The sequence below is a fragment of the Schistocerca cancellata genome, chromosome 6 (genome assembly GCF_023864275.1).
Source record: "Schistocerca cancellata isolate TAMUIC-IGC-003103 chromosome 6, iqSchCanc2.1, whole genome shotgun sequence".
Lineage (NCBI taxonomy): Eukaryota > Metazoa > Arthropoda > Insecta > Orthoptera > Acrididae > Schistocerca > Schistocerca cancellata.
The window spans coordinates 146,086,697-146,106,153 of record NC_064631.1 but is presented as its reverse complement, the minus strand read 5'-3'; the positions used below and the strand labels follow the sequence as shown (position 1 = coordinate 146,106,153).

Genomic DNA, 19,457 nt, shown 5'->3' with positions numbered 1-19,457 from the left:
TTCAAGTGGATCTGAGCATTATGGGACTTAACATATGAGGTCATCAATCCCCTAGAGCTTAGAACTACTTAAACCTAACGAACCTAAGGACATTACACACATCCATGCCCGAGGCAGGATTCCAACCTGCGACCGTAGCGGTCGCGCGGTTCCAGACTGAAGCACCTAGAACCGCTCGGCCACCCCGGCCGGCCTTACATATATCTGTATTTAAATATGCATGCCTATACCAGTTTCTTTGGCGCTTCAGTGCACAATTAGTGTCTGTTGTTCGCATAATGGCCCGCCGTGGTGGCCGAGCGGTTCTAGGCGCTTCAGTCTGGAACCGCGCGACCGCTACGGTCGCAGGTTCGAATCCTGCCTAGGGCATGGATGTGTGTAATGTCCTTAGGTTAGTTAGGTTTAAGTAGTTCTAGGTTATAGGGGACTGATGACGTCAGCAGTTAAGTCACATAGAGCACAGAGCCATTTGAACCATTTGTTCGCATAATGCGCATGACAGCGCACGAGACTGATCTGACTTTGGCTCTGGATCAGCCCTTGCTACCGTCCCACATGTATCGCTCTCTTGCTCGTTTTTAGGAAAGCAAATGAACAACGCATATGACCACTTGAATTTTTGAGCTCTGCGGCCTGACTAGCTGACTTCAATGCTAATTAACTCGAAAACGGCGCAACTTATCGATTTCTTTTCTTAGCAGTTATTACTCAGCATAGCCTACCCCTGAAACACCTTTACAAACTTTTCAGACCGTTTCTGGCCACCCTGTACATAACTACAATGCTACGATCCACATCCACATCTACATCTACACGTATACTCCGCAAGCCACCATACGGTGCGTGGCGAAGGGTACCGCGTGTCACCACCAGTCATTTCCTTTCCTGTTCCACTCGCAAATAGAGCTGTCAAAAGGTAATTATCAGTAATTCGAAATCTAATATTTGTAAGTAGTCTGTTTATGTTTTCTTACTGGCAACGTTACGTAGCGCTCTGTGTGCTAGTTTGCATTGTTGTCTGCCATTGTAGTGTTGGGCAGCGGCAGCTGGATGTTAACAGCGCATAGCGTTGCGCAGTTGGAGGTGAGCCGCCAGCAGTGGTGGGTGTGGGGAGAGAGATGGCAGAGTTTTGAAATTTGTAAGACTCGATGTCATGAACTGATATACACTCCTGGAAATTGAAATAAGAACACCGTGAATTCATTGTCCCAGGAAGGGGAAACTTTATTGATACATTCCTGGGGTCAGATACATCACATGATCACACTGACAGAACCACAGGCACATAGACACAGGCAACAGAGCATGCACAATGTCGGCACTAGTACAGTGTATATCCACCTTTCGCAGCAATGCAGGCTGCTATTCTCCCATGGAGACGATCGTAGAGATGCTGGATGTAGTCCTGTGGAACGGCTTGCCATGCCATTTCCACCTGGCGCCTCAGTTGGACCAGCGTTCGTGCTGGACGTGCAGACCGCGTGAGACGACGCTTCATCCAGTCCCAAACATGCTCAATGGGGGACAGATCCGGAGATCTTGCTGACCAGGGTAGTTGACTTACACCTTCTAGAGCACGTTGGGTGGCACGGGATACATGCGGACGTGCATTGTCCTGTTGGAACAGCAAGTTCCCTTGCCGGTCTAGGAATGGTAGAACGATGGGTTCGATGACGGTTTGGATGTACCGTGCACTATTCAGTGTCCCCTCGACGATCACCAGTGGTGTACGGCCAGTGTAGGAGATTGCTCCCCACACCATGATGCCGGGTGTTGGCCCTGTGTGCCTCGGTCGTATGCAGTCCTGATTGTGGCGCTCACCTGCACGGCGCCAAACACGCATACGACCATCATTGGCACCAAGGCAGAAGTGACTCTCATCGCTGAAGACGACACGTCTCCATTCGTCCCTCCATTCACGCCTGTCGCGACACCACTGGAGGCGGGCTGCACGATGTTGGGGCGTGAGCGGAAGACGGCCTAACGGTGTGCGGGACCGTAGCCCAGCTTCATGGAGACGGTTGCGAATGGTCCTCGCCGATACCCCAGGAGCAACAGTGTCCCTAATTTGCTGGGAAGTGGCGGTGCGGCCCCGTACGGCACTGCGTAGGATCCTACGGTCTTGGCGTGCATCCGTGCGTCGCTGCGGTCCGGTCCCAGGTCGACGGGCACGTGCACCTTCCGCCGACCACTGGCGACAACATCGATGTACTGTGGAGACCTCACGCCCCACGTGTTGAGCAATTCGGCGGTACGTCCACCCGGCCTCCCGCATGCCCACTATACGCCCTCGCTCAAAGTCCGTCAACTGCACATACGGTTCACGTCCACGCTGTCGCGGCATGCTACCAGTGTTAAAGACTGCGATGGAGCTCCGTATGCCACGGCAAACTGGCTGACACTGACGGCGGCGGTGCACAAATGCTGCGCAGCTAGCGCCATTCGACGGCCAACACCGCGGTTCCTGGTGTGTCCGCTGTGCCGTGCGTCTGATCATTGCTTGTACAGCCTTCTCGCAGTGTCCGGAGCAAGTATGGTGGGTCTGACACACCGGTGTCAATGTGGGCAAACAGAATTGATGAAATACAAAGAGATTTCAGAGAAGTCGTCGTTACGAAGTTTTGGAAGGGAAGTTTAAAAGGGGCAGCTGAGGCAGTTAGTGTCTCCCTAAGTAGAGATTGTTTCATAGAAAGGCTCACAACGAACGCCTTGAGTGCGAGATCGGAAAGGCCAATGATGTTTACGCATTCGACGCCCCACGTATTGTCTACCAGGCAACAACAAAATTGGTTGCTAATGGCAACAGACGGCGGGACTGGAGGTATCCTATAGTGAGCACAGCATGAGGCTGCGGCGCATATTTGAACTGCTTGATCGACGTGTAAATCACAACAGTGCTACTGAGGTAGTGGAGTTGATACAAAGCAGAGCAATGGCAATAATAAACAAAGCAAACATTGAATTATATCTACAACAACAGTTGCCTAATTTGACATTTCGTCTGAAACGGACCCAAGGAATTTCAGATAGTAAGAAAGAAGTGGCAGATGAAATATTAGCGTTTCTGCGAGATGAGTCAGTTTTAAAAAAAACTTGTAAACGGATTCCGAATTAGTCCTCAGCAACATGACCGTGTTGTGCGTAAGAAAAACTACAGATATTCAAGGGAGGGAAAAGCGGAGTCATTGACTGTGCGGCTGGTCCCGGCGGAGGTTCGAGTCCTCCCTCGGGCATGGGTGTGTGTGTTTGTCCGTAGGATAATTTAGGTTAATAGTGTGTAAGCTTAGGGACTGATGACCTTAGAAGTTAAGTCCCATAAGATTTCACACACATTTGAACATTTTTGAAAAGCGGATTTGTCATTAATGAATTGTTGGCCGAAGAGCCAACTCTGTGTTGTTAGAGTAGGCCGAAATGCACGCGTTTAATTACACGCTGACTGGCGTGAGGTCTGGAACAGGTCAGAGAAATAAGACTAGCAAAACAAGAGTAACTGATAGAATACTTAACTTTAATCCACAATTGTAGAACATCGGTCTGACGGTACAGGCTTTAATATCTCAATATAAACTGGTTATGGCGCCTTGCTAGGTCGTAGCAAATGACGTAGCTGAAGGCTATGCTAACTATCGTCTCGGCAAATGAGAGCGCTATGTGTCAGTTCCATCTCTAGCAAAGTCGGCTGTACAACTGGGGCGAGTGCTAGTACGTCTCTCTAGACCTGCCGTGTGGCGGCGCTCGGTCTGCAATTACTGACAGTGGCGACACGCGGGTCCGTCGTATACTAGCGGACCGCGGCCGATTTAAAAGCTACCACCTAGCAAGTGTGGTGTCTGGCGGTGACACCACAATTAAAATTGGTGTTTGTGCGTCTCAGAGATGCTCGATACTATTTACAGGACGTGCACCACAGTGACATACTGCGTTATGCACATCAAAGTGCGCGGCATAGATTACAGTGATTTCAAGGGAAGCAGTGGATGGTTGCATATCTGCAATCAGTGCTAAACAATTGGAAAATATAAGATAACGAAATTTCGAGCAAAGAATCCACTTGACGATGCACACAAACTGCGCAATCGACCCGAAAATTTGTAGATGACATAAACTCATCCCATCGTTCAGTAAGTAACTGACGAAGCACAACAAACAGTGGAATCGGGCCGAAAATTTGTACATGAGATAAACAAACTTAACCCATCGTTCAGTGAGCAACTTGTTTTCAACTCCGACCAAACGGGATTTGAAGAGGAAATGCGTGTGAAGGGAACTCTGGAAGTTAGAGGTCCCAAGAGAGTTGTATCAAGATCAACTAACATCAGTGCCCTAACGCATTCGGATACAGTTATGTCGACTGTTAATCTGGATTGTAAATTGACGTGGAAGTTATTTATTGCGCTGCTAGAATTCGGAGGGGCTCTACCACCTACGATTCTCTCTCATGTGCGTGATCTTGCAAGGGCAGTAGGGAATATTTGCGGCACGGCAAGCAAGAGTGGGAAAACGGGCATAAGACAATTATAACCATAGTATGAGCACTGCTTTCGGCCAATAACTGGTCAAAAAAACTTGCTGTTGCTTGATTCCTGGTCCTTGTAAAAAAAATATACTCATTTAGAGCATACTATCGCTACTGATAAGTGTGCGAGGTCCCAGTTCGTACCACCTGAAACCACTGGACAAATTCAACCTCTGGATGTTTGTTCTTTCTGTGCCTATAAAACATATTATTGCAGTATGTGCAGTTACGCCTTAAGATATAGCCGGTTTTATGATAAGTTCCACGAGATTGTTTCGCATTCGGTCGCATGCCATCACGTTCCGTCAGTTCTCATCATCCCATTACACCAATATTATTCTATATGCATTCTTTAAGAGCACATAGCTGAATGTTCTGCACGGTTTATAACTCCCAAGGAGTTCGCCTTCGACCTTGATGCTGCGAGCTTTTGTGATAACTGTGGCGCGCCATTTATCATTCGCTGTGCATGGAGCAAGTTAATGATTGGTTCTGAACATTTCTTGAATGTCGACGACGTTCATTTTGTTAAGTGTAATACACGCATCCTATAGAAGGTTGATCTCTGCACCTCCTGGACATTCAGTTTCTGTCTCCCTCCTGATGCACAAGGTGAGTCATTAGCAGTTAATATTTTTCCTGTCATAATTGTTAACACATGGAAGTGAGCCTTACTAACTTACGACCTCGCACTTAAGTGTACCTTGTAAGTAATGGTAAAGTACAAACGATTGTATGAAGTCGAAGTGATGTGACTGAACTACCGCAAGCAGTAGAACTTACACTACAAGAAGAATGTGCATTTTTCTCGACGAAAAATAGGGGACCAGTCCCGTTAACAAAAGTTGAGCTTGTCGCCGAGACTGTAAAGCCATCCAGAAGTGTAAAAGATCTCAAGTGTTTTACGAGTGGAATGCGAGGGCATATTGCCAGTAAAAGTCGAAGGAATCAGCCAGAAGGGAGAGCCCGAGTACTGATAGCAAAGAGTTAACAAAATTTTGTTAATAGTGTAATAAGAAACATCTCACAGACGCGTAATGTGAAACGTGATTAATGGAAGTGGCTGATATTGATCCCAGCGCATTTAAAGGAAACTGCAGGGACACCGATGGCTAGCATGCTTGAAAATACCCATCATGTGACCTGCAGGACAACTGTGGAGCATGTACGAGAGCAAAAAAATGTGTTGTAAAGTGCATGCGAACAGGGCCTACAACAGGGACTGCAACGAAGGTGCGTAGCGTGCACAGAGAAAGGGTACTAGTCCCAGCGTCAAGTAGAAACGGGAAAAATCAGGGAAACTAACAGAGGATAACGTCGCGAAGTCAGGCATTGTTGCATTAAATAAGCGTGATTGTCTCTGTCATATGGAACCACGTGTTAGTGTTGTGTTATGTAGAATTAAGAACGAAATTGAAGCTACTCATAGTCGCAGGGGCACAGTTATGTCTACGAAAGGAAATGAGTTCAAATGGTTCAAATGGCTCTGAGCACTATGGGACTTAACATATGAGGTCATCAGTCCCCTAGACTTAGAACTACTTAAACCTAACTAATCTGAGGACATCACACACATCCATGCCCGACGCAGGATTCGAACCTGCGACTGTAGCAGCAGCGCGGTTCCGGACTGAAGCGCCTAGAACCGCTCTTCCACAGCGTCCGGCTTTCAACCTCAAAGTGGGTAGAATAAAGGATGGTAATTTTTCATTGTGAAAGCATCTTTAAAGCTAAATCTACGAATATTTGAATCTGGCTTCTCAGTAGCAAATAAAAAATAGTTTTGGAAGCTGAACCCTTATAGGGGTGAATTAAGGATGAGAATATTGTGGAAATATTTCATTATGCTAATATTTTTTAAGCTAAATCTATGAAAATTTGTATTTGGCTTCTCTATTAGAAAGAAATAATTTACATTTCACTATTCCTTGGAAATTCGATCCCTGACGGGTTGAAATAGGGCTACAACGTTTTAATAAATATTTCATTGTGAAAGAATTTTTTCAGGTAAATCTTTGAAAATTGGGATTTGGCTTCCCAGTTACAAATTTAAAAAATACCTGTTTCACCGTTTTTGGACATTCAACACCTAAGGGGTTGAAACGTGGGGCAGACTGATTCATTGACTCATCATAGCCCAGCCTCAACCGCTAAGGATAGAAACTTGAAATTTGGAGAGCATGTTGATCTTATACTCTAGGCTTCGTTTCAGATGGGATTTTTCGAAATTCCACCTCTAAGAGATGAAACAGGATGAAATGTTTTATGAAAATATTTCATTTTCAAAGCATTTTTGAAGCTAAATCTATAGAAATTCCGTTTCTGAGCTAGAAATAAAGATATTGTTTTACTGTTTGTGTAAATGCAACACATAAGTGGGAGGGGGGGGGGAGTTAGCGGATGAATGTTTTTATGAAAATATTTCATTATGCAAACGGTTTTGAAGCTAAATCTATGAAAATTTGCATCTTCCTTCTCTGTTATTAATTTAAAAAAACACGTTATATAACTGGTTTTTGGAAATTAAGCCCCTAAGGGTGGTTGGGAGGGGGGGGGGGGGTGAACAGGGCCAGACTGATTCACTGATTCATCATAGTTCAGCCCAAACTGCTGAGGATAGGAACTTGAATTCTGTGAGACGGTATGGCTCTTATAAGGCAGGAATCGTTTAAAGAGGGATGATTCGACATTCCACTCCTAGGGCAGCGAAAGTGGGGGTGAAAGATTTTTTGAAAACACGTTGCTAATAAGGCAGATTTGGAAGCTAGAGTTACGAAAATTGGTATTTCGTTTCTCATTTAAAAACAAAGAAAAACACATTTCTGCTTTTTTCGATATTCAACCACTATGGGGATGAAATAATGGATGAATGTTTTTGAAAATAAATCATTATTAAATAATTACTAAAGCATTTTTAAAAACACATCTGTGAAAATTTGTATTTGTCGGCTGGCAATAGAAAGAAGCGTATCAGTGTTTCTGGAAATTCAAACCCCATAAGAGATTAAATGGGGGACGGAAAGTTTTATCAAATTATCTCATCATGAAAGCATTTTCAAAGTTAAATCTATTAAAACTTGTATTTGGCTTCACTCTCAGAAATAAAAAATACGTGTTTTTTTTAATTCGTCCGGAGTGGATGAAATAGGGATTAAAATATTTTAGGAAATATTTCTTCATATTAAAAAATGTTTAAAGGTACATCTATGAAAATTGGTGTTTCTTGCTCGGTTAGATATAAAGAAATACGAGTTAGGGGATGAAAGTTTCTTTTCAAATATCACCACAAGAACGCAAAAGGCATGATTTTAAAAAAACCTTGCACTCCAGCTACCACAATCGCTTTTTGGTCGTAAGCACATGTGAACCATACTTTTATGGCCTTACTTAGCGTGATAAGTTTAGAAGGTATTGCAATTTGTGAACAGCACAAAATTTCGATTAAAGATAAACAAAACAAAACAAAAATGACTCCGCAGATCATAAGGATATGCGAGCAAATCAGTGGGCGCTAACCTATAGTACTAGCACAGAAAAAGAATTGTTGGTCGTAGTGTATGCATTGAAATACACTCCTGGAAATGGAAAAAAGAACACATTGACACCGGTGTGTCAGACCCACCATACTTGCTCCGGACACTGCGAGAGGGCTGTACAAGCAATGATCACACGCACGGCACAGCGGACACACCAGGAACCGCGGTGTTGGCCGTCGAATGGCGCTAGCTGCGCAGCATTTGTGCACCGCCGCCGTCAGTGTCAGAAAGTTTGCCGTGGCATACGGAGCTCCATCGCAGTCTTTAACACTGGTAGCATGCCGCGACAGCGTGGACGTGAACCGTATGTGCAGTTGACGGACTTTGAGCGAGGGCGTATAGTGGGCATGCGGGAGGCCGGGTGGACGTACCGCCGAATTGCTCAACACGTGGGGCGTGAGGTCTCCACAGTACATCGATGTTGTCGCCAGTGGTCGGCGGGTCGGCGGAAGGTGCACGTGCCCGTCGACCTGGGACCGGACCGCAGCGACGCACGGATGCACGCCAAGACCGTAGGATCCTACGCAGTGCCGTACGGGACCGCACCGCCACTTCCCAGCAAATTAGGGACACTGTTGCTCCTGGGGTATCGGCGAGGACCATTCGCAACCGTCTCCATGAAGCTGGGCTACGGTCCCGCACACCGTTAGGCCGTCTTCCGCTCACGCTCCAACATCGTGCAGCCCGCCTCCAGTGGTGTCGCGACAGGCGTGAATGGAGGGACGAATGGAGACGTGTCGTCTTCAGCGATGAGAGTCGCTTCTACCTTGGTGCCAATGATGGTCGTATGCGTGTTTGGCGCCGTGCAGGTGAGCGCCACAATCAGGACTGCATACGACCGAGGCACACAGGGCCAACACCCGGCATCATGGTGTGGGGAGCGATCTCCTACACTGGCCGTACACCACTGGTGATCGTCGAGGGGACACTGAATAGTGCACGGTACATCCAAACCGTCATCGAACCCATCGTTCTACCATTCCTAGACCGGCAAGGGAACTTGCTGTTCCAACAGGACAATGCACGTCCGCATGTATCCCGTGCCACCCAACGTGCTCTAGAAGGTGTAAGTCAACTACCCTGACCAGCAAGATCTCCAGATCTGTCCCCCATTGAGCATGTTTGGGACTGGATGAAGCGTCGTCTCACGCGGTCTGCACGTCCAGCACGAACGCTGGTCCAACTGAGGCGCCAGGTGGAAATGGCATGGCAAGCCGTTCCACAGGACTACATCCAGCATCTCTACGATCGTCTCCATGGGAGAATAGCAGCATGCATTGCTGCGAAAGGTGGATATACACTGTACTAGTGCCGACATTGTGCATGCTCTGTTGCCTGTGTCTATGTGCCTGTGGTTCTGTCAGTGTGATCATGTGATGTATCTGACCCCAGGAATGTGTCAATAAAGTTTCCCCTTCCTGGGACAATGAATTCACGGTGTTCTTATTTCAATTTCCAGGAGTGTATTTCCCACCGTGTGTATGTAGACAAGGGTTTACTGCGATGGTAGACAGAAGCCATTAACATGGATCTTTAGTATGAAGGATCCAAGTATGAGACTCCTGTGGTGAAGAGTGAACATTGAAGGGTATGATTATGCGGTAATCTACAAAACAGGTATGTTGAATAGCAATAGTAGAAGCAGGCCCAGAGAACTTAAAAATACAGACGAGAAACAGATGGTTTACGTAAATATTCATGTAAGAACAGAGGAAACCTCTGTAGTAAAAGTAAGTGGGGAGAGTAATCATGTGAGTATGCAACAAGCCCAAATATCCCCAGAATTAGAAATGGAAGCTTGTAGCTAAAAGGAAACTTATCTTCAAGAGAAGGAGAATATTTTATGAAGAATACCTGATAATGCTTTAGAAGGACACTAAGGCATGCATACGACTTTCGGAAGACTAAAGTCGTACAAACAATGGAGCAGAATGAAGCCTGACGTTGACGTCTTCAAGCAAAAGTGTGCATTACGTCAAAGAAATAAGTAAATTCAAGGAAAAACACTAACACCTTTGAAACTTATTGACGCATCTCAGACACTGCTTGAAAAGTGGACACAGTGTGTGCTCTTCAGATGTATCAAGTAAAGGTAAGAGATCTATGTTAACTTTTCAGGATGATTTGAGTAAATTTACATTAGCAGTGGCGATAGAGAGAGACAAGACGTAAAAATAGTAGCTAAAACGTCAGGGCAATACACAGTATTAAGGTAAAGGACTCCGTCGATTCTTTTAAGGGACCAAGGCTCGAATCCCTTGAGCGATGTTTTCAAAGTGTTAAGAACTAAGCTAGTACAGGCTACAGCTCACCATTCAGAATCTAAAGGTGCGCTGGCGAGAAATCATTGTACACTGGTTGAACATTTAAAACATTTTGAAACAGGTGATCAAAGTTCTGAGAACAAGTGAGTGCCATAAGCAATTTTTGTGTTTAAGATAACAGCACACAGCAGCAGAGAGTGCACGCCATTCGAACATCTGAATGGAAGAAAAGCAAACATACACGAATATTGCTACAAGAATTGACACAGGTGACAGTAAACAAGAAAATTGGCAGCATTGGTCACAAGAGGTTTGAAATCATCTGTTGCAGCTAACCGATTTCAGTGACTGTGTGACCTTTAATGCAAATATTAAAGTCTTCAAGACTCATGTAATAAAAGCACATATCACAACTTCAAGCTGGCGTCAGTGCAGGAGGAACATAACACCCAACAAACAACTTTTGTGTTCATATTCTTTCATCTGCCGCCAATTTTCACAATTTTGCTTTTTTCGTCGGTGTCTTTATGAATTTGTGACCAGTTTGCATAACTTCCTCGTGGTGCGTTCCTGTTTTTTTGCCTCAGAGGTTAATATTCGGAAGTAAACGCTGAAGTTAATTGTATCTTCTGAGTTGTTTATTCTCCTCGTTATCTTCCAATGGTTTATATCCGAGCGAGGTGGCACAGTGGTTAGCACACTGGACTCGCATTCGAGAGGACGATGGTTCAATCCCGCGTCCGGCCATCCTGATTTAGGTTTTCCGTGATTTCCCTGAATCGCTCCAGGAAAATTCCGGGGTGGTTCCTTTGAAAGGGCATGGCCGACTTCCTTCCCGTCCTTCCCTAATCTGATGAGACCGATGACCTCTCTGTTTGGTCTCTTCCTCACAAACAGTCCAACCCTGCAAAAACCAGGTCGGGGTGTGACAGGGTTCAAAATGGGTCAAATGGCTCTGAGTACTATGGGACTTAATTGCTGAGGTCATCAGTCCCCTAGAACTCAGAACTACTTAAACCTAAGTAACCTAAGGACATCACACACATCTAAGCCCGAGGTAAGATTCGAACCTTCGACCGTAGCGGTCGCGCGGTTCCAGACTGTAGCACATAGAACCGCTCGGCCATCCCGGCCGGCGACGGAGTTCACTTGCTGGTTCTCGCTACTGCTGCAATATGACTGATAATTCACAGACTGAATGTGATGATCGAGTTTGTGTCACAGATGTCAGGTCGGGCTAAAATAGGGGGAAACAGGGTCTCGGGAATACTAATTTTCCCCTCGACTGGCCACATAATATTGCTGAGGGTTCATCCTGCCCCATCCATGACAGCCAAGTGGGCATTCATAAAGGGACTGGTTATAAGTGTCGTCGCATTGATAAGTGGTTTTTTGTGTGACGAGCGACAAAATCTCTAACATTTCGACATAATCCTCCCGTCAGTCGGTATACATCGTGTGACTCCCAGATGTTTAGCTATCTTCCATGTATAGGGAGAAACAGGATTGAGTATTGGACGGAAGCTTCCGCCATTAAGCTGAGATGCAGTGTCAACACTCCCATTGACATAAAACGCTGGTGGATCTAATTTTACTAGTACAAGAATCCATCTGCGTGGGAGCATCAAGGGTAACAGGTTTCTCTGCGCGGCCGCTTGACCCTTGATCTCCACCTTAATTATGGCGACCCACGGCTCTGCTTAAAGTGATGACCTCCTCCGACGCCGTTTCATGTTTATCTGTCGCATTATTAATACATGGTAATACGCAGTTTCTATAGTTGCAAAGTAAACACACTATGACAATTGCTATAAAATTGTATAAATATCTCTGCGAAGACAGGACTTTCGATTGATCTTTCGTCCCGAAGTATTGTGATCATGGGGATTAAAACATCGTTGTGACTTTCTCTCTTACTGACGTCTAAACGTATTATGCGCGAACTTATGGAAACCTGTCTCAAATTCGAAGTTCAGCGTAAAAATAAAATAACTTACAAAATCATTCTATGACTACGTTAGAGACGATACAAAAAACAGTTATATTTATTTCAATGTTAAGACTAAATACGTTAAGGAAGTTACAGGAACGTCAGTGAGCTGTGAATAGTATTTCTGTATAATACGAACAGTTTTCTTACTTACTTGGCACATCATTTTGAGCTTTCCTGTTGTAAAGGCAGGCGACATTTTAGCTCGCATTCTCTTCCACCTCTCTCCGTTCAAGTTGAATAAGTGATGATTCAGTGGCTGTTTCTCATCAAAGTTAATATTCCTGTGGGAGAATACATCAAACTCCTTGACGAACACCAGCCGAAAAAGGTCTCGGTCGATCAGCAGCAGGCCTGGTTCGGTGAACATATATACTCCCACGTACCTATGGTCTGAAATGTATGAGCCATTAACAGTGGGTGGAAATATGTTCCGTAGAAAGTTATGGTTGCAGGGAAACGAGCACGCAGCTGAGAGATGTACTGTCCCACAATACCTCTGAAACGAAAGTAGAGGTCTCGGAACATGAATTCCAGACGAGTCAGCCCAAGAAACACTCGTCCTGCATTGCCGAATGGGATCACGGTCGGTGCCTGAGGCACACCCTTCTTGCTCCAGTACGAGTAGCAATAAGAATACCGTGCGCAGACCGCTGCCACCACCACCAGAGCGACGGCCAGGAATTCACTCAGCCACGATTCCAGAAACAGGCCCATGGCGAGACGGATCTTATCCACAACTGGGTTTATCTGGTAGTGACCGAGAATCTCCAACCAGTCTGTTAAAACAGAAACAAAACAAAGAACCTGAAAGTAATAGACTACATAATTAGATGTTGTCATTTTCTGTGGCTGACAGACTCGTTTCGAATCGCGGCGGAAGAAGAAATTTCCTCTGTCACAACATAACAGGACAAAAGAGGGGAAGTTGCTGATTGAAATTACTATGTTGTTGTTGTTGTTGTTGTGGTCTTCAGTCCTGAGACTGGTTTGATGCAGCTCTCCACGCTACTCTATCCTGTGCAAGGTTCTTCATCTCCCAGTACCTACTGCAACCTACATCCTTCTGAATCTGCTTAGTGTATTCATCCCTTGGTCTCCCTCTACGATTTTTACCCTCCACGCTGCCCTCCAATACTAAATTGGTGATCCCTTGATGCCTCAGAACATGTCCTACCAACCCATCCCTTCTTTTGGTCAAGTTGTGCCACAAACTTCTCTTCTCCCCAATCCTATTCAATACTTCCTCATTAGTTATGTGATCTACCCACTAATCTTCAGCATTCTTCTGTAGCACCACATTTCGAAAGCTTCTATTCTCTTCTTGTCCAAACTATTTATCGTCCATGTTTCACTTCCATACATGGCTACACTCCATACAAATACTTTCAGAAATGACTTCCTGACACTTAAATCTATACTCGATGTTAACAAATTTCTCTTCTTCAGAAACGCTTTCCTCACCATTGCCAGTCTACATTTTATATCCTCTCTACTTCGACCATCATCAGTTATTTTGCTCCCCAAATAGCAAAACTCCTTTACTACTTTAAGTGTCTCATTTCCTAATCTAATACCCTCAGCATCACCCGACTTAATTCGACTACATTCCATTATCCTCGTTTTGCTTTTGTTGATGTTCATCTTATATCCTCCCTTCAAGACACTATCCATTCCGATCAACTGCTCTTCCAAGTCCTTTGCTGTCTCTGACAGAATTACAATGTCATCGGCGAACCTCAAAGTTTTTATTTCTTCTCCATGGATTTTAATACCTACTCCGAATTTTTCTTTTGTTTCCTTAACTGCTTGCTCAATATACAGATTGAATAACATCGGGGAGAGGCTACAACCCTGTCTTACTCCCTTCCCAACAACTGCTTCCCTTTCATGTCCCTCGACTCTTATAACTGCCATCTGGTTTCTGTACAAATTGTAAATAGCCTTTCGCTCCATGTATTTTACCCCTGCCACCTTCAGAATTTGAAAGAGAGTATTCCAGTCAACATTGTCAAAAGCTTTCTCTAAGTCTACAAATGCTAGAAACGTAGGTTTGCCTTTCCTTAATCTTTCTTCTAAGATAAGTCGTAAGGTCAGTATTGCCTCACGTGTTCCAGTATTTCTACGGAATCCAAACTGATCTTCCCCGAGGTCGACTTCTACTAGCTTTTCCATTCGTCTGTAAAGAATTCGTGTTAGTATTTTGCAGCAGTGACTTATTAAACTGATAGTTTACATAATGCGTCTTAGTGCAGGTAAGACTACTTTGTACAGTGAAGTAGGGGACTCCTGATGATAGAGACAGTCCTTCCCTCAGTGTTGCTCTTGTTGTTTATCGACGTGAGTGCTTGTCTACCAGTACCACAACTTAACATTTTTTATTTACTTGTTATTTTCACATCTCAATTATGGTGTAGGATCTCTGTGGGAGAAGGAATTGGTTGTTGAGATGTAGCAATTATTAAGTGGTAGGGTATCAGTTGAACAGGTAGAAGATGGGTTCGGGCCTTATTTGAGATGGAGCAGGTGGGGTACATTACGGTAGACAGGGTGTGACTATCTCATCTAATGGGAATGGGTTCAGAGGTCTTTGTGGAGTGTCTGGAGATTAATTGAAGATTCTAAGTGATAATACAGGCGGGGCGACAAGTACGGTCGTGATGTGTAGTGCCTTACACCGTGCTTATTGAGATCGGAGATCTATGAACAGGCGTGCAGTACGAGTCACGCCAGGAGAGTTGGTGTCAGATTGCTCGAATATATATAGTTTCTGTACCATCTGGCAGAGGTCACTATCTCACGGACAATGAGTTGCAGTCGAAACACTATGGCTTTTATTTGCTGTTCTGTTTGTTTAATTTTATAACTGTTTATTAATTAATACTATAATTGTGCTTAATTATGAGAGTGAATGAAGGTGTAAATGTGAAATAATATTTTATATAAAGTTTTCTACTATACATTGTAGTAACTAACCGGTCCCGTGAGGAATGTTCGAGAATGACGTGTGTGTTTGTCATTCGTACCGGGGAATTTGTTACACACAGTTTCGTCAGCTTACGGTACTGGACGAATGAGATTATGATTTCGGTAAACTAGTTTTGTTAAGAGGGAGGTGAATTTTCGTTAGATGGTTTTCAAAATTTATTTATGGTAATTTACTGTTCTGATTCAGTGACAGATTTTGATTGGTTCTGTATCTATGCGCGAAGTTGAGAAGATTTGGTACTGCTTCCCCATTGGCTGTGATGCTTCTCTGCCAATCAGAAATTAGCATATTTGCGCGTATTTTTGGGAATTAAAGACTTCTTTTGCGTCGAGATGTGAGTGGAGACGGGGCCAGGATCACATAGTGATCGGACCGAATGAAAGTTATTAATATTGTGATATTTCGGTACCTAAATGTTTGAAAAGCGCCGCAGAATGTGGAAGAGAGTTCGATTTACTTCACGGCGTGAAATACAGAACTTCTGGTGAAACTGAAATAAGTTCAGCGTGGTGTGTTGCTTACTTGCGAACGTGAACTTTTATCGTTACGTGAGACTGATTGTAACAACATTTCAGTGAGCTATTCTGGCAGAGACAATCGGTTTGTAAACTTTCGGTTAGAGATAATTCATAATTACCATAAACTGGCTACAGTTATGAATGATGAGTGCTTGTGGACTTCTCAGATTTTGTATAGCTTAGACTATGGCTTGGTAGTGAATCGTGCATGCAAGCTTACCGTAACACAGTGAAGTTTTACGCACGTAAATAGTTTCATTTAACTATCTCTTCCACTGACAAAACAATTTTTAGTGCCATTTTTGGTTAAAAGGTGTACAGCTGTTTCTTTTTTATATAGATTTTTCCGGCTGAAAACTGCATTTCAATACCTTCGAGGAGGGTTGCGTGTGAGAAGAGATTCGCCACAAGGTGAATGGAACTTCGCAACGCAACGCGCCGCCGCAAGAGGATACATTGGCCTGTTCTGTGCAAATAGGTAATTTTTCGTCCAAATACAATCCAAATGTTGTATAGAGCATTGCTGTAGCAATAGGCAGACAAACTGCGTTCATCTAATTCCAGCAACGTGCTCTACTACGTGGCCAAATAATGTAGTATTACGACGTGTCCAGAAAGTAACGAAAGATACACTACTGGCTATTTAAATTGCTACACCAAGAAGAAATGCAGATGATAAACGGGTATTAATTGGACAAATATATTATACTATGACATGTGATTACATTTTTACGCAATTTGGGTGCATAGATCCTGAGAAATCAGTACCCAGAACAACCACCTCTGGCCGTAATAACGGCCTAGATACGCCTGGGCATTGAGTCAAACAGAGCTTGGATGGCGTGTACAGGTACAGCTGCCCATGCAGTTTCAACACGATATCACAATTCATCAAGAGTAGTGACTGGCGTATTGTGACGAGCCAGTTGCTCGGCCACCATTGGCCAGACGTTTTCAATTGGTGAGAGACCTGGAAAATGTGCTGGCCTGGGGAGCAGTCGAACATTTTCAGTATCCAGAAAGGCCCGTACAGGACCTGTAACAAGCGATCATGCATTATCCCGATGAAATGTAGGGTTTCGCAGGGATCGAATGAAGGGTAGAGCCACGGGTCGTAACACATCTGAAATGTAACGTCCACTGTTCAAAGTGCCGTCAATGCGAACAAGAGGTGACCGAGACGTGTAACCAATGGCACCCCATACCATCACGCCGGGTGACACGTCAGTATGACGATGACGAATACACGATTCAAATGTGCGTTCTCCGCAATGTCGATAAACACGGATGCGACCATTATGATGCTGTAAACAGAACCTGGATTCATCCGAAAAAATGACGTTGAGTACACCATTGCAGGCGCTCCTGTCTGTGATGCAGCCTCAAGGGTAACCGCAGCCATGGTCTCCGAACTGATAGTCCATGCTGCTGCAAACGTCGTCGAACTGTTCGTGCAGATAGTTGTTGCCTTGCAAACGTCGCCATGTGTTGACTGAGGGATCGCGACGTGGCTGCACGATCCGTTACAGCCATGCGGATAAGATGCCTGTCATCTAGACTGCTAGTGATACGAGGCCGTTGGGATCCAGCACGGCGTTCCGTATAACCCTCCTGAACCCACCGATTCCATATTCTGCTAACAGTCACTGGATCTCGACCAACGCGAGCAGCGATAGGCTACAATCCGACCTTTATCAAAGTCGGAAACGTGATGGTACGCATTTCTGCTCCTTACACGAGGCATCACAACAACGTTTCAGCAGGCAACGCCGGTCAACTGCTGTTTGTGTATGAGAAATCTGTTGGAAACTTTCCTCGTGACAGCACGTTGTAGGTGTGGCCACCGGCGCCAAACTTGTGTGAATTCTCTGAAAAGCTAATCATCTGCATATCACAGCATCTTCTCCCTGTCGGTTCAATTTCGCGTCTGTAGCACGTCATCTTCGTGGTGTAACAAATGCATAGAAAAGTTTAGTAAGCAGAAAGGAGTGGACGCAGATCCATGCAAGCTTTTGTCGACTTCTTGTTAGAATGACCCTAACGTTTGTTACAGACTACAAATTTGGCTATGTGATGGAGGACTGTAGAGGATGTGAACTTGTCCGGTCGATAGATGGTCGTCTGCTGTGGACGCGACGGGTGAAACGCATGTCTGCCTCCATTATCCAGCAACCATAATGTGTCTATGGCTGCAATGAGCAAGTAAAACCCATCGGTGGAGTGCTCAGTGTCAAAACCTAGTCTTTTAGGAGTCATGTACAGCGGTAACCAACTGCACACTGCATTGTTAGCTGCTATCGCAATCGAACGCCAGGTGTTGAGGCACCGTGGCATTTAAGAAGTAATCTAGTCCCCTACATATTGAGGCTTATCTGAACAGCAATCGCTACACGAGAAGGTATAAGATGCTGGTTCCACTCAGACAATTCCACAAGGCGATGCCTGGCTTCGTGTAAAGACACAGTTCTGCCAAAGAGGGACATGCAGCACAGCTTCCCTTGCCTGCACGTTTTCCTGACATCACAATTGGAACATGCTTTGTCTCTGAAGTTATTCACCATTATTAGCAAGCAACTATTATTCGTGAATGAGATTTTCACTCTGCAGCGGAGTGTGCGCTGATATGATACTTCCTGGCAGATTAAAACTGTGTGCCCGACCGAGACTCAAAATCGGGACCTTTGACTTTCGCGGGCAAGTGCTCTACCATCTGAGCTACCGAAGCACGACTCACGCCCGGTCCTCACAGCTTTACTTCTGCCAGTATCTCGTCTCCTACCTTCCTACCTTTCATATCAGTGCACACTCCGCAGCAGAGTGAAAATCTCGTTCTGGAAACATCCCCCAAGCTGTGGCTAAGCCATGTCTCCACAGTATCCTTTCCTTCAGGAGTGCTAGTTCTGCAAGCTTCGCAGGAGAGCTTCTGTAAGGTTTGGAAGGTAGGAGACGAGATACTGGCAGAAGTAAAGTTGTGAGGACCGGGCGTGAGTCGTGCTTTGGTAGCTCAGATGGTAGAGCACTTGCCCGCGAAAGGCAAAGGTCCCGAGTTCGAGTCTCGGTCCGGCACACAGTTTTAATCTGCCAGGAAGTTTCAACTATTATTCGTAATTGTGTGGACTCGTTTCCAAGCTGGATGAAGTGTAATTCGTCTGGAACATATGTAAACCTACTTCTAATCCACGCAAAGACGTTCACAGGCTCTAAACACATAAACTATAGGCTTCACACCACACTGAATACTTCGAGACAGGTATCATGTGCATTTCTGTAATTGTTGTCACGTGTGTACTTTCAAACATGTATTATGTATTTTCCAAGGAGGACAGTATCAACAAACACTAATCTCCACTAAGATAATGGCGACCTTCCTCTCTGATGGCCAGTACTGTACCTGTGGGGAATCGATACAGATTTCACTACCTTAAACATTACCAGTTACTTTAGCTACGTTAAATTTTTTCCTTACTTTTGTTACTGCTAATCTCTTTTCATTATTTTTAACGTTTGTCTCTAAATAGATAGAAGATTTTTTCAGGATAAAATTCAGTCGTCAGCAGCTAATATATTTTTACTATGCTTTATCAGTTTCAACAAATTAATTTTTCATCTTCAGAAGCTTACAAAATTGGGGATATTATAAA

At 44.7% G+C, this 19,457-nt stretch overlaps 1 protein-coding gene across 1 annotated transcript in view; it reads right to left on the bottom strand.

The window, feature by feature from the left end:
* Positions 1-19,457, bottom strand: part of LOC126088205 (cytochrome P450 6k1-like) — an 82,534-nt gene that overhangs the window by 59,169 nt on the left and 3,908 nt on the right. Inside the window, exons 2-3 of the mRNA XM_049906331.1 lie at positions 12,807-13,088; positions 12,464-12,702 (exon numbers count right to left, since the gene is read on the bottom strand). Coding sequence (XP_049762288.1) covers positions 12,464-12,702; positions 12,807-13,088 — 521 coding nt within the window. The remainder of the gene's footprint in view (positions 1-12,463; positions 12,703-12,806; positions 13,089-19,457) is intronic.